The sequence below is a fragment of the Marmota marmota genome, unplaced genomic scaffold (assembly GCF_001458135.2).
Source record: "Marmota marmota marmota unplaced genomic scaffold, marMar, whole genome shotgun sequence".
In the NCBI taxonomy this organism is placed as follows: domain Eukaryota; kingdom Metazoa; phylum Chordata; class Mammalia; order Rodentia; family Sciuridae; genus Marmota; species Marmota marmota.
This window is the reverse complement of record NW_025999905.1, coordinates 4,677,649-4,692,767: the sequence shown is the minus strand read 5'-3', so window position 1 is coordinate 4,692,767 and position 15,119 is coordinate 4,677,649. Positions and strand designations below refer to the sequence as shown.

General features: G+C 37.2%; 1 protein-coding gene across 4 annotated transcripts in view; it reads left to right on the top strand.

The window, feature by feature from the left end:
* Positions 1 to 15,119, top strand: part of Dock4 (dedicator of cytokinesis 4) — a 443,711-nt gene that overhangs the window by 314,850 nt on the left and 113,742 nt on the right. For all 4 annotated transcript variants that reach the window (XM_048799621.1, XM_015498141.2, XM_048799623.1 and 1 more), the window contains exon 23: positions 3,168 to 3,360. In XM_048799621.1, coding sequence (XP_048655578.1) covers positions 3,168 to 3,360 — 193 coding nt within the window. The remainder of the gene's footprint in view (positions 1 to 3,167; positions 3,361 to 15,119) is intronic.

Below are 15,119 nucleotides of genomic sequence, written 5' to 3'. Positions count from 1 at the left end.
TCTATCTACAACCAAGTTTGAGAAACAACTTTGGCACCTTTCCAGAATTGTATTCGAACTGTGCGCGATGATACATGCCTGTAATCCCAGCAACTCAGGAGGTTGAAGCAGGAGGCTCACGAGTTCAAAGCCAGCCTCAGCAGCTTAGTGAGACACTATCTCTAATAAAATATTTTTAAAAGGGCTGGGGATGTGGCTCAGTAGTTAAGTGCCCTGGGTTCAATCCCTGTTACCAAATAAATAAATAAATATATAATCATATTTGATTTTTCCCTTAAATGCCAGATAAGACATAAAGCCAACTCCCAAAACATAATCATATTTGATTTTTTCCTAATCAAGAGATAATATACAAAATATGTGCAAGGCTTCTGAATATCTTTATAAATTTTTCTGAAGTCATTCTTTATTGTTTTGTACAATATCCTTTACCCCTAAATTTTGATGTGATAATTTTCTTTTTAGTTTGACGCTAAGAAAAAGCTCATATAAAATGATAGATTGGTGAGGGTTTTTTTAATATTTTTTAGTTGTCTATGGACCTTTATTTTATTTATTTATATGCAGTGCTGAGAATCTAATCCAGTACCTCACACATGCTAGGCCAGCACTCTACTGCTGGGCCACCACCCCAACACCCTAGAGTGATGAGTTTTTTAATGAATGCATGGCCCTCTATATTTTGGGAGGAAGGGGAAGGCCATACTTCTTTCCATATCAGGTTTCCTTGTGATCCCACACCTTTTTTCACAAAAGCAGGGTGTCACTCATCTGATTGATTCAGTGTGACCCTTTTCTGTTGTTGAATAACAAATGACCACAGCTTAATGACTTTAAATAATGCTCTTTTATGGGGTCATAATTCTGAAGATTGGATGTCTAGTCAGAGTTCACTGAGTTCTTTGCTGAAGGTCTCCCAAAGCTAAAATCAAGGAATTGGCTTTGATGTCTTATCTGGCGGCTTAGGAAAAGAATATGCTCTCAGGATTTTTTTTAGGCTGTTGGCAGAAATCTTTCCTTGTGTTTGTAAGACTGAGGTCCGCTTCCCTTGATGGCTGTGAGCTGGGGCATGGGAGATACTCTTAGCTTCTAGAACCACTGGCATTCTTCAGCATGTGCCTTCTCCATCTTCAAAGCCAGCAAACATATGCTGAATCCTTTTCATGCTTTGAATCTCTCTGATTGTTTCTGCTACCAGCCAGAGTAAACTCTGTTTTAAAGGTTTGTGATTAGGTTAGGTACATCTGTATAATCGATATTTTAAGGCCAACTGATTAGTAACCTTCATTACGTCTGCAAAATCCCATTTGCCTTATAGCATAATATAATTGTAAGAACAGTGGGAACAAAGGTCATTGGGGGTCTTCTTTGAATTCTCTCTATTACATCCAGAACCAAGGATATTCATGGCCTTGGTTTTTCTATCAGGTTGCCTTGAAGGTAGAAATCCAGTTTTCTTGATCAGTTTTGCATTTCTTCCATGGCTACAACTCAGGGCAGAGCCTACTCCTTTGAGACAGAGGAGCCATCCCAGCAATCTCTCAGATTGGATCAGTGGACAGCAGCCCCACATCTGTCTGTTCTGGTCCTAGTAAGGAGGTTCATTTAATGTCATGGCCACAGCCCAGCTCTGCAATGACACTTTCCTGGGTACCTCTGCCTTGGGCAGTACTAAGGGCTAACTCACTGGGGTAGCAATGGTTTTTGGTTTCCCATTCCACAGACAGACCCCTGCTCCAGGATCCCCTGAAAAAGAAAAGGAATGACAGAAGGTTAAAAGGCCCAAGATATCGCTGTAAATTCCTGCTGATTATTTTTCCCTATTTGTCTTGGCCACCAGGAAGGTCAAAACTAAATTGTACTTTTATTTTTATTTTCAGTAAAAACTCTTAGCTTGCCCTAGTACTTCTTTCTGTCCTTGTCATAAAGTCTTTGTTTCTTTATCCTTTTTAATAGTCTTATTACATATGTAATAATAAAAAAGTCAGGTACTTTTTTGAAGTAAAAAAGATGTAAATAAAGAATTAAGGGATAAATTAAAGGGTACATGAAGAAAATCAACTTATTTGACGTTTTAGTAATCTGAAAACTAGGCTCATTTTATTTCATTTCATTTGTATTTTACTTCATTCATATGACTCAGCTCTTTGCAGAGTACATTGAAAGTTATATAAATATAGTCTTTAACAGAGATTACCAAGTTATTGACTTTAAGTAAGAAGTAAATTATAATTTTTAAGAGTCAAGAGCATAATCGTTAGCTCTTTGAATTTGAATCATCAGCACATGTAGACAGCACTCAGTTTCCATGGCGTTAACTTTCCCTGGCTGGGCAGCCAGTGAGCTCTGTAGGCTCAATATAGTGGAAACCTGTGCCGGCTTCCCTCACTGACTGCAGTTAAGGCTGATTGACAGCTCCTTCCATTGCCTTCTGTTTATGGAATTTACAAGAGCTGAGTTTGTTTTGATGTTCAGTCGTAGCCCGATTTTTTAAGTTATGTCTCTCAGGAGTTGACATTGGCATCCATTTTTTCCATATAAAATGATCATAAGCTTCCTTTATTGACCAAAAAATAATTGTTCTTAGTCTTTACATACACTTTTTGGTTTATAATAGATCATGAAGTGATGCAAGAGATTGTTCAATGATCTTTTTTATTTTACAAGTGGTAAAACTAAAATGACTTTCCAAAGTCACAGTGTTGATTAGAAAACAAGTTAGTACTTTATTTAACCTGAGCTTTCTGCCCTGCCCTGTGTTTTCTCTTAAATCATAAATTGAATGTTTTAGGGAATCGATATGTTCAGCCTCTTAGAGATAAATGAGATTAAAATGACCATTTCAGAAAGCTTTGCCAAAACAGAATGAAATCCAAGTGACTGCAATCCAGGTCTTAGTAATGCATTCATTCTCTTCTGTCACGTTGTCTTTTACTGATTCTGTGGGGATTTTGCCAATCATTTTGCTAGTGTGATTTTTAGATTCTCTTAGTTTTTATTATGTTGTTTCTTTGCATATTCCTAAAAACTTTCTTCTGTCACAGATCTTTTGCCTTTTTAGTTTTGGTAACAGAAATATTTTGTATTCATGTTCCTTCCATTTTAAAATACTGTCACAATTCTCATGATTTATCAGGGAATTGATTTAAATTTCTCTTCTCTTCAAGGCTGTGTTTCTGAGTTCCTTCCCAGCAGTGTACTCAGAGCTGCTGAAGCTCTTCGATGTTCGGGAAGTAGCCAACTTGGTGCAGGACACCCTGGGTAGCCTGCCCACCATCATGCACGTGGATGATTCCCTGCAGGCCATTAAGCTGCAGTGCATTGGCAAAACTGTGGAAAGCCAGCTTTATACCAATCCAGGTAGGCTGAGTTCCAGATAAAATTATGTCTCTAGAAGACCATTATATACCTAGTTTGTGGTCAGCAGAAAATGTTTTTTAAAAAATTAAATCACTTTCTCAAAACATTGTAATTTGTATGACAGATTTATTTAGTGGTCAAATATAAAAGCATGACTTATAAAACATTATTTCTAGAAAGAATGAACGAGACACAGTGGTGTATGCCTATAGTCCCAGATCCTCAGGAGGTTGTGACTAGAGGATCACCTAAGCCCCAGAGTTGAGGCCAGCCTAGGCAACAACAGTAAGATCCTGTCTCAAAAGAAATATAAAGGGATTTAGTTCAGTGTAGCATGTACCAGGTCCTGGGTTCAACCCANAAAAAAAAAAAAAAAAAAAAAAAAAAAAAAAAAAGGAAGAAAGAATGAAAACTAATGATTAAATGTTTTATTCTAATCATAACTACTTGTAATGTAACGTGATTTTTGGGGGACTTTTTTTTTTCTAGATTGTTTTTAATGTCAATAAAAATGTAACATTTCCTTCAGAGGTTTTCATAAGCACCCATATGATCCTCGTTTTATCTCTTGTTTTTCAAAGTTTTCAATTGATTTTTGTCCTGACTAAAACTATATGGAAGTTTTATGTGCTGTCATTTTTTATTTTATCTCAATAGCAAGTAATGTTACTAAATTGATTTTGTCATAATTTCTGTTACATAATCCCATTGCTTCTTGATTTCTTCTCATTTTTTTCCTAAAGTAAATAAGAGTAAATCCCCACCTACTTCATCAGCTTCATTAAGTAAAAAATCTTTTTATAGATTCTAAGAATCATTTCTCCACATGAATACATATATGTATGCATACATAATTCTTTTGAAATAGGATTTCCAATATACTAAACAAACCTTTTTTACATTATTTTATCATAAAATGTAATGAACTGACAAACAAGAATAGAGCATAATATGAATAAATCATAAAACATCTTAACATCAGATATCTGATTTAGGACTTTTATCAAGAAATTTATCAGAGGCTGGGGTTATGGCTCAGTGATAGAGCACTTGCCTAGCACATGTGAGGGGCTGGGTTGGATCCTTACCACCACATAAAGATAAATAAATAAAGATATTATGTTCATCTATTACTAAAAAAAAATACTTTAAAAAAAAAAAGAAAGATGGGCTGGGACTGTAGCTCGGTGGTAAAACTTGCCTCACATGTGTGAGGCACAGGCTTCGATCCTCAACATCCCATAAATATAAATAAATATACTGTGTGTTCATCTACAAATAAATAAATATTTAAAAAAAGAAAGAAAGAAATTTATCATAGATGTACTCAAGGTCTCCTGTGTGTACTTTCACTTTCTTCATACAAATTTCTAGAATATCAGAGATTCTGGTTCCTATATTCTAGACATTTATTACATAATTACAAAAACAGATTGTATCCGTTTTTTCTTTCCTGATTTTTTTTTTTATCTTTTTGTCCTATAAAGATAACATTCATGTTGTATGTAATTCTTTGGAGTGCTTTTTATGATTTTAGTAGTATACTTTTATATCACTGTTGTATCTTATTATACTGAAATAATACATCATATTTAATTTATTGTTTTTTCCAATTGGTGAACTTCTCCCCTTTAAAAAAAAAAAAAAAAAAAAACCTCACCCTAGAGAAAAGATTTTTTTGTGGCGTTTTTCAAACTGCTCCTCAGAGTCCTCAGGATTCTGTTGCAAGGGTCTAGAACTCCTCCAGGGTTGGGTAGATAAGTGCAGAAGTGCAGAGTAGATGAGGTTCCCAGCCAGACTCCCCAGTCTAACTCAGGCACCAACTCTGCCTCACCAAACTAAGGAAAGTTTGTTGCTGTCTCTGATTTCTGCCATATTTGATTTCTGCCATATTTCTCCCATACTGACCAGATAAGTTTTTGTTAGGTTAAACTCTCATAAAATAGTCATTCAGGTAATCAAGATAGTTTTAAAGTGTAAGGAACTTATTTGGGGGAATTGTGTTCATTTATGCTTCTGTGAGATTTGCTCTGTATATGGCCCTGTTTCCTGTTTCTAAACCCCACAGGCAGTATAGAAAGCAAGACTAGATAGATTGTAAAGACAAGAAACTGCAACCTTCCAGGAATAAAAATACTGAATCTTTGTGGAAGTAGATGAGAGTATTTATTTATTGCCCAGTGAAGGGCAAAAGGACTTATGATGCAGGATATGTAGATTCTGCAAGGTCTGAGCCAAGCCCTGAAGGAGAGGCTCTGGGTCAAGGTTGTGAGGTCAGTGATTGTGGTATGGTGGCATGGAAAAGGACAAGGGGGCAGGGAATGTATAGGATGCTCCCCTTGGAGGAGGATGATGGAGAAGCAAAAGCAGCTCACAGTCAACATGAGAGGAAAAGCTTTCATGCCCCTGCAGGGCAGGGCTTGACTTGATGTTCACTAACTCATCGCTGAAGAAACAGAGACTGCCATGTATAATTAGAAGGGCACAGCGCATCAGAAGGAAGCCTGTCTTCACGGAGAAAAACAGCAAGTGACCTGAAGGCCTTCCAGGGCTCAAACTCCCTTGTTTAAATCACGTGGGTCTGTGCATTAGTGTTTGGGAAACCTGGAAAGGGTTTCTGTGTCAGTAACCTTGAATCTAAGGGATAGATGAGCATATTTTTCTTTTCCAGTTGAAAGAGGAGATTTTTATAAGGAAAATAAAATGTGCAGTGAAAAAAGCTGACCCTACAAATGTTGTGAAGAAAAAGGATGTGTTGTCTTGGATGGTGGTTAGAAGACTATTCAAGTGGAGGTGGAAGAAGAGGGTCAATATAAAACTGTGTAATTAGGGCACGGTGGGGATGCAAAGAACCCTAGTGCAAGAACTCCCGGGATAAGCCCACTCCAAATAATGGGTAAAAGATAAAGCCTAAGACTTTTGACTTCTAAAACAAAATACAACACATTCCTAGGATAGAGGAAACATTTTTTTAGAGAGAATTTGGGATTAGATGCCCTAGTTTCCCCAAAGGGACTATATCCAAATAACGAGAAATAGGTACATTTTTTTTTCTTTTACCCTAAAGAGATGAACAGGTATAGAAAGACTCGTGTTTTGGAGATAGTTGTGCTAAGGTACTTTCCCATTGCTGCTGTGTTTTAGTCCGCTTTTTCACTGCTGTGACTAAAAGACCTGGCCAGAACAACTGTAGAGAAGGAAACGTTTATTTGCAGGCTCATGGTTTCAGAGGTCTCAGTCCATGGACAGCTGGTTCCATTCCTCGGGGCTTAAGGTGTGGCAGAACATCATGGCAGAAGAGTTTACAGGAGGGAAGCAGCTCTCATGTTGATCAGAAGGCAGAGAGAGAGGCTTCGCTCACCAGATACAAAATATATACCCAAAGCCACACCTCCATTCCCACCATCTCCAGCCACACTTCACCTGCCTTCAGCCACCATCCAATTAATCTCATCAATGGATTAATTCATTGATTGGATTTTAGTGGTAGTGTGGGATTAAGATTATCATGACCCTGTCATTTTTCCTCTAAACCTTTTTCATTGTCTCACACGTGAGCTTCGTGGGGACACTTCACATTCAAGCTATAACACATTGTAACAGCAACCACAAACTTAGTGGCTTTGAACAACAAAATTTTCTTATCTTCTTATTAACGTAGAATAGAACTCTGGTTCTCATTGGGCAAAACTCAGGATTGCCAGACAGTATTTCTTTTTGGAGGTCTAAGGAACCATTCATTTTCTTTTCTTAGTTTTTAAAGACCACTTGCATCCCTTGGCTCATGGTCCACTTCTTTCCTCTTCAAGGTCAACTGCACCGCATCTCCAGATCTCTAACTCTGGTTCTTTTGGCTCTTTCATGTATGATGATCCCTGAGATTGCATGGGCCCCTATGTATGTCCAGGATAATTCCTCATCTTGATATCTTTAATTCAAGTGTATCTGCAAAGTTTCTTTATCCATAACACAGTTCATAGGGTCCAGAAAATTAGGATATGGACACATTTAGGGGATTGCATTCTGCTTACCACACATGCATAGAGGAGACAGATTCAAAAAGCAGTGTGATGCATCAATGTTTATAGCAGCTCAATTCATAATGACTAAACTATGGAACCAAACTAGGGGCCCTTCAACAGATGAATGAATAAAGAAAATTTAGAATATATACACAATGGAATATTACTCAGCCTTTAAGAATGAAATTATGGCATTTGCTGGTAAATGGATGGAGCTGGAAAATATCATGCTAAGCAAAATAAGCCAATCCTAAAGAATCAAAGGCTCAATGTTTTCTCTGATAATCAGATGCTACTTCAAGATAAGGGTGTGGGGGAGTAAGAAAGAATAGAGGTACTTTGAATTAGACAGAAGGGAGTGAAGGGAGGTGAGGGAGTATGAAGAGAAGAAGGATAATAGAATGAATTGGACATTATGACCCTATGTGCATATATGGTTACATGACCTGTGTAACTCTACATCACAACCAGGAGACTGAGAAGTTATACTCCATTTATGTATAATGTGTCAAAACGCATTCTACTGTCATGTATAACTAATTAGAACAAATAAAAATATTTTTTAAAAAGTAGAAAAATAGAATTCAGACTAAAAACAAACTAAAAGCAGTGTGATGGCTAAGCTCCATATAAGAAGGTAAAAACCAGAAATATAAGATCATGTTTCTTTATTGAAAGCAAAAGAAATGAAAGAGAAGTGCTACAGTTGTGTGAGAATACACATCCTGATCAGATAGACATTAAAATGATGATTTCCTGATTAAAATTATAAATCAGAAATGAGGGGCAAGATAAAATAGGAATAAAGACATTATAAGGAATCAGCTGAATCCATATACAGCTAAAAATAAGAATCTGAGAAAGTGACCCCATTTTCTTATAGGTTTATATTATCCAGAGAAAGTAGTAGAGAGCACAATTAGCCTACGTTTTAAGAAAATTTAATACATTTTGAAGAAAATGACTTTTGATGTATAAGCCCACCAAGAGAGATCTAAGAAGTTCTAAAAGTTAATTTTGTACTAGAATCCAATATTAGGCATGGTTCTCCAGAGAACCAGAACCACTCTGATATATGTACATATAGAAAGTGATCTATTATAAGGAACTGGTTCACATGATTATGGAAGCTGAGGAATTCCAAAATCTTGGTAAGCAGGAAACTAATGATATTGCTCCAGTCCAAGACCCAAGGTCTGAGAAGCCAGAGAACCAATAGTGTAAGTTCCAGTCTGGGTCCAAGTCCAAAGGCAGGAGAAAACCAATGCCCCAGCTCAAACTCAGCCAGGCAGAGAAATGTTCCCTTCCTCAGCCTTTTGTTCTATCAGGCCTTCAGCAGATTGGATGAGGTTCAGTCCCCTTGAGGAGGACAACTCTGCTTTATCCAACCTACCAATTCCAATATTGGTCTCCTCCAGAAACACCCTAAGAGACACACCCCAAATATTGTTTAACCAAATATATGAGCATCCCATCTGCATGACTGCAAATTATTCCCAGTTGAGTTTAGATTAGAAGTTAACATAGAGAAATGATGAAAGAAGGACACATACTAAAGTTAATACCAAAAATAGGAAATGAAATATTATCATGGGAAGATGCAAGCCAGATGGAGTTAAGGGTCATTGAGCAACTTCATGGTTGGGCAAAGCAGTCAGGAAGACTGAATCATCCCTCAGTAGCAGTACCAAGGTTAGACCCCTAGGGCGTCTAACCCAAACTGAAGGACATAGCTAACATTTGGAACGTGAGTAGTTGGTATTCAGTATCTAAATCACCTGGGGTCCAGGCAGTTTTATTTTAGGCATTAAAAATTGGTGACTCATTTTCCCCTTTTTTGCCCGCATTTTAATCTTTTTGTTTCTTGAAGGCCAGGAATAAAAGGGTCTGATGCATTTATTTGATGCATAGAGATTGGGAGGAAGAAGGAAGCATGGATGCTGGGAGCAGAAACAGGTAGTTTAGGGCATAGTAGTCACAGGTAAGGGGCAAAATCTAGGCTTTGCAAGGTCAGATTCTGCTAGAGCTGTGGGTTTGACATTCACTTTGCATTTGTCCCCATTACGTGGTACATAATGATTTATTTATCAGAGATCTGCAGTCACTGCTGAGCTTTTTCTTGCTAAGAAAAAATTATATATATATATATATTTCTGCTTGGGCATTATTGAGCAACTTGTTAAGCAAAACCCAGTGCAGAAAATAGAAATAAGTATAAAAACCTAATGCATTTAGCATGTGCCATTGGTGAGAAGTATGCTGGGGTTGCTTACTTTTGTCTAGAGACTAAAAAATCGAATGTTTTATGGTAGGGATTTTGTTAAGAAAGTGATGAAATATATGTGTGTGGGTGTGGGTGTGGGTGTATGTGTGTGGCTTTTTGCTAAAAACTCCCTAGTCATCATGCCCAATTTTATAGATTTGAAACAAGGCTGCAATAGAAAATAAGGAAAGGGTGAGGGGATAAAGTAGAGTACTAGACTATTTTTAAGTATGTTTAAGGGATGTTTGATTAGGTTTATCTTTTAATTTCATAACTTCAAAAATAATATCATACTGCCATTGATGGTCTCCCATCCATTAGTAACTTGCATTTCTTAGAACTGTAGTTCATGTGCAGTTTAGTGTTGGTTTTATTGCGCTGCAAATGATTAGATATCTTTCGCAACTGAAAATGCCATTTGTTTAAAACCATGGGCTGACAGAGTTCTCAAATTTGTACTTCTAGGCCAGATCTCACCTCTGAGCTCCAAACCTAAATATCCGGCTGTCCTCTCAGCGTCTCCATATGGATGTCTCCATAGGCTTTTCAAACTTGGTGTGTCTAAAATGGAAGCCTCAGGATTTTTCTTTCTAAGCTTATGTCACTGTGTCTCTGTAGATGGCAACACCATCCACCTAGAAACCTCAAAGTCATTCTTGAAACTTCCTTGTCCCATTTTCCCTTTATCTGCACCCAAAACCCAGGCTTCCTGGGTGCCTCCATAGCATCTCTCACATCAGGTCCCTTCTTCCCACCCTGCTTGCCCCTCTCTAGTCCAGACTGTCCCTGGCTTGAACTGCCTCCATCCTTCTACACTCACTTCCCATAGCTCCTTCTTCCTATCTACTATGTAGCCAATGTGGCCTTTGGAAACATCACCAGACCCAGCTCCTCACTCTCAACCCACTTGTTTTTTTCCGTTTGGGGGGCATGCTTCAGAACTGATTTCTAGGCTTATGATCTGGCCCTGGCACATACCTCTACTTATGTCCTTGTCTCCTTGCTCTATCTGGAATCCACTTTCTTCAGCTCCTTCTGACCCTTGTTTATCTCCAACTTCAGGGCTCAGTTAAACTTTCCTTTTCTCAAGAGATCTCCTTTCTACACTGTTCACCCCCATTACCACTCTCAGCATACTGTGTTTTGTTTCTAGATTGCCCAATACAATTATTTTTTTAATTATTTATTTATTTTTTTAAGTTGTTGATGGACCTTTATTTTATTCATTTATTCATATGCGGTGCTGAGAATCAAACCCAGTGCCTCACACATGCTACGCAAGTGCTCTACCACTGAGCCACAACCCCAGCCCACCAATACAACTCTTAACTAAATGAAGAATTGCATATTCAGTTATTTAATGTCCATCTCCCTCCCCCACACCAGAAGGGAAGCACCAGAGAACAGGTGATTTATTTACCCAGATCACAATTGTGTTTCCCATTTCCACAATACTGACAGGTGAGTAGCAGCTTGGCAGATGTTTCTTGAGTATATACTCTGTACTGGGTCATGGAGTTAGGATTAGGATACAATAGTTAAAAATACTGAAGAAATGATGTATATTAAAAGAGATGGAGAAGAAAAAGGAAATCTTATTGGAAAAGCAACTTCTGAGCTAGGAATGAGCTTGAGAACAGTGGGGGTAGAGGTAGGAGTTCCAAGCCAGTAGAGGGCACAGTTGACATAAGTAATAGTGCACATAGCATCAATTTTGCATTCACGGTTCAACTGAAGCCAGTGGGTGAGATCTATAAGCTAGAGACACAGATCATCCTTAGAGCTGCACTCTTGTTTTCCTTTTTATCCCAACATAGTCTAAATCTGCAGTGCTTCACATTCTGAGTGTGTGCTGTCTGTACTCTAGCCATAGGGAGGTCTTTTCTCAGGTTTGCACTATCTCTGACTTTGGCAGTTTATGTCCCAGTGGCTTTGATCTGAGTTCAGGCTTTTGTTGCTCTGGTGCTTCTCTGCAGTTAGCAGCTCTGCTATTTGCAAAGTTGTATGGTATTGAATGCTCCCTTTCCCTCCCTCCTAAGGCAGCCACACAGCAGCTGCCTTGGTGTCCTGCTGACACCCAGCCCCTACCTAGGCCCAGTTTGTGCAAAGAGATAGGTAACTCTCTGTTCCACATGGGACTCTCAGGCAACAAAGCTTGTTGATAGAGGAGGCAAAGGTACACTTCCTCACAATGAAACTAAAGGAAAACTCCTATCAATATTTCTCTACCTACTAATCCCATGCCCTTGGGGAGTTACAGTGGGGAGCTGGCTTTATGTACTACAGGCAAAGCAAAAAGTAAATGAGACATTCCCTTATCCATTCAAGGGAGACAATATAGTGATCTTTACCTGGGCCATGGAATAAATGTAGTGACACTTTAAAGGGCAGAATCTGCATGACAGATTGTTTTGATAAATGTGTGGAAGATTAGTGTATGTTCAACTACAGGGGATTTTTTTTTTTCTTTTTTTTTTTTTTAGTTATTTGAGAGGATCCTACTTGATGGGTCCAAATGTTAACATTTAAAGGTAAGAATTAGCATTTCAGCCAGTCAGCTTATTTGGCATTTACCTGCTGATTCTATTATTTGCCGACTGACATTACCCTAGTAATGAAGAAAAAGCAAACCTGCAGACTAGATATTCACGTATTTCTTTCTTAATACACTATATACAAATTATTTGTCTGTGTTCTTGCAGAAGATATTTTTTTAACAGTTGGCTGCCAATTGAATTTTTAGAAATCAAACTCAACTAGCTGCAGGAACAGATCAAATAAGCGTTAGCTTCCTTTCTAATTAAATATCACCAGACAGTAATTCCTGGCTCTGCAGCTTTCAGTCTCTTTTTCCTGGTTTTTTTTGTCCAGCAATTGCTTTGTAAGTAAGTGAAGTTACTGATGAGAGTCACTGTTTAAAGGAGGCTTCAATGAATGATTTTACAAGTTTGGATTTTAATAAAAGTATGAATGCTTGGCCCTTATGTCACTGGGTTTTTGTGGTAAATCTAATTCCAAATGTCCTTTTTTGAATGGCCTACTTTCAGCATAAAAAGAAATATGAGACTCCAAACCTAACTCCTAAAATGAATCAAAAAAGATAATAAATCAGTCAAAAACTGATAAAGGCACTTTCCCAGTTGTTTATACCTTATTTGTAGTCCTTATGATTTTAATTAGTATGTAGAATCGCATATTCTTTTACTCACGGATGTAACATAATCGGTAAATTTCATTCCTCATTACCTCTCTTTTCTCTTTCTTCCTCTTTCCCTTTGACCCCCTTCCTCTACTATAATGGTCTCCCTTCTATTTTCAGGAAATCCTTTTTTTCCCCTTTTTTTCTCTAGCTTCTACATGTGAGAAAAAAATGTATGGCCCTTGACTTTCTGAATCTGATTTATTTTGCATAACATAATGCCTACCAGTTCCATGTGTTTTCCTGAAAATGATATAATTTTATTCTTCTTTAAATACTGAATAGAACTCCATTGTGTATACCTACCATATTTTTTAGGCTGGTTCTATAACTTTGCTATTGTGAATTTTGCTGCTATAAACATGGGTATGCATTTGTCACTCTAGTAGCCTGCTATGATGACTTTAATTCTTTTGGGTAAACACCAAAGAGTTGAATAGCTGGGTCATATGGTAGTTCCATGCCTAGTCTTTTGAGGACCTTCTGTATTGATTACCATAGGGGTTGTACTAATTTACAACCCCATCAACAGTGTATAAGGGTTCCTTTTTCCCTGCATTCTTGCTAGCATTTGTTATTATTTGTATTCTTAATGACTATCATTCTAAGTGCGATGAAATCTCAGTGTGATTTTTATTTGCCTTTTCCTGATTGCTGAAGATGTTGAACATTTTTTCATTTATCTGTTGACCATTTTTGTTTCTTCCTTTGAGAAATGTCTGATTAGTTCATTTGCCTGTTTATTGATTGAGTTATTGCATTTTTTGGTTCTTCATATACTCTGAATATTAATCCTCTGTCAGAAGAATAGCTGGCAAAGGTGTTCTCCCATCTATAAGTAGTCTCTTCTCTCTGTTAATTGTTTCCTGTGTTGTGTAGAAGCTTTTTAATTTGATGCCATCTCATTTATTAATTCTTGGTATTATTTACTGAGCATAAGAGGTCATTGAAGAAGTTATTTCCTATGCCAATGTGTTGGAGGGTTGACCTTCTGTTTTCTTCTGGCAGTTGCAAAGTTTCTGGTCTTTGATTTATAGGTCTTTGATCCACCTAGAGTTGAATTTTGTGCAGGGTGAGAGATAGGGATCTATTTTTGTTCTCCTACATATGGATATCCAATTTTCCCAGCACCATTATTGTTATAGACACTGTCTTTTCTCTAATTTTTTTTTGTGTGTGTGGCTAAAAAACATGCATCAGATGACTGTTTTTGTGTGGGTTTGTCCGTGTATCTTAATTACCACTTACATAGTACTCACTATGTTCCAAGTACTGTTAGCTCATATCATCTTTTAGACAATCTCAAGAGGAGGTACCATTGTTATCCCCATTTTACAGATGAAAAGATTGAGGCACAGAGAAGTCAAGGGAATGGCCCAAGATCACACAATTAATATTTGACACAGTTAGAATTAAAATCTCATTCTGATTCTAGGGTCCATGAATAGAAAAAAAGGAATCAAATAGGAACCTTGAACAGAGTCCATGGTGCAAGTAAAATGGAATTTTAAATTTTGATGAATTCCAGTCATCACTTACCTTTTTTGATAGTTTGTAGCTTTTTATACCTGTTTAAGAAATCTATGTCTAGCTTAGAGACACTAGGATAGATCCTGTGTTTTATTCCAGGGGATTTATACTTTTAGCTATACATTTAGGTCCATGATATATCCCAAGTTAATTTTTATATTCATTATGAGATAAGGATAGAGGTTCGGCTTTTTAACTGGGTATCCAGTTGTTCAAGCACCATTTGTTGAAAAACTTACCATTTCTCCATTGACTTGCTTGCCACTTATTAAAGAAAAAATTGTTCAGTGACACTGATGTATTTTTTTAAATTTATTTATTTGCGGTTCATATATGCTGTTATAAATTGCATTGCTAGCTGGGCATGGTGGTACATACCTGTAATCCCAGGAATTTGGAGACTGAGTCAGGAGGATCATAAGTTCCAGGCCAACCTCAGAATCTTAGGTAGACCATTTCTCAAATGGAAAAAATAAAATAAAAAGGACTGGGGATGTACTTCTATGTTTAAGCACACTGGATTCAATCCCCAGTACCAAAAATATATCATATTGCTATTTAATTTTAATTTCTTATTATTACCATTATATGGAACATATAATTGATATATACACATTAAACTTGTATTTTGATTCATCACTAAATTTGTTTAAGAGTTCAGTAACTTTTTTTAGATTCCATAGCATTTTACCATATTGATAATTATGTATTTTATGATTAAAGAGAATTTACTTTTCCTTTTAAT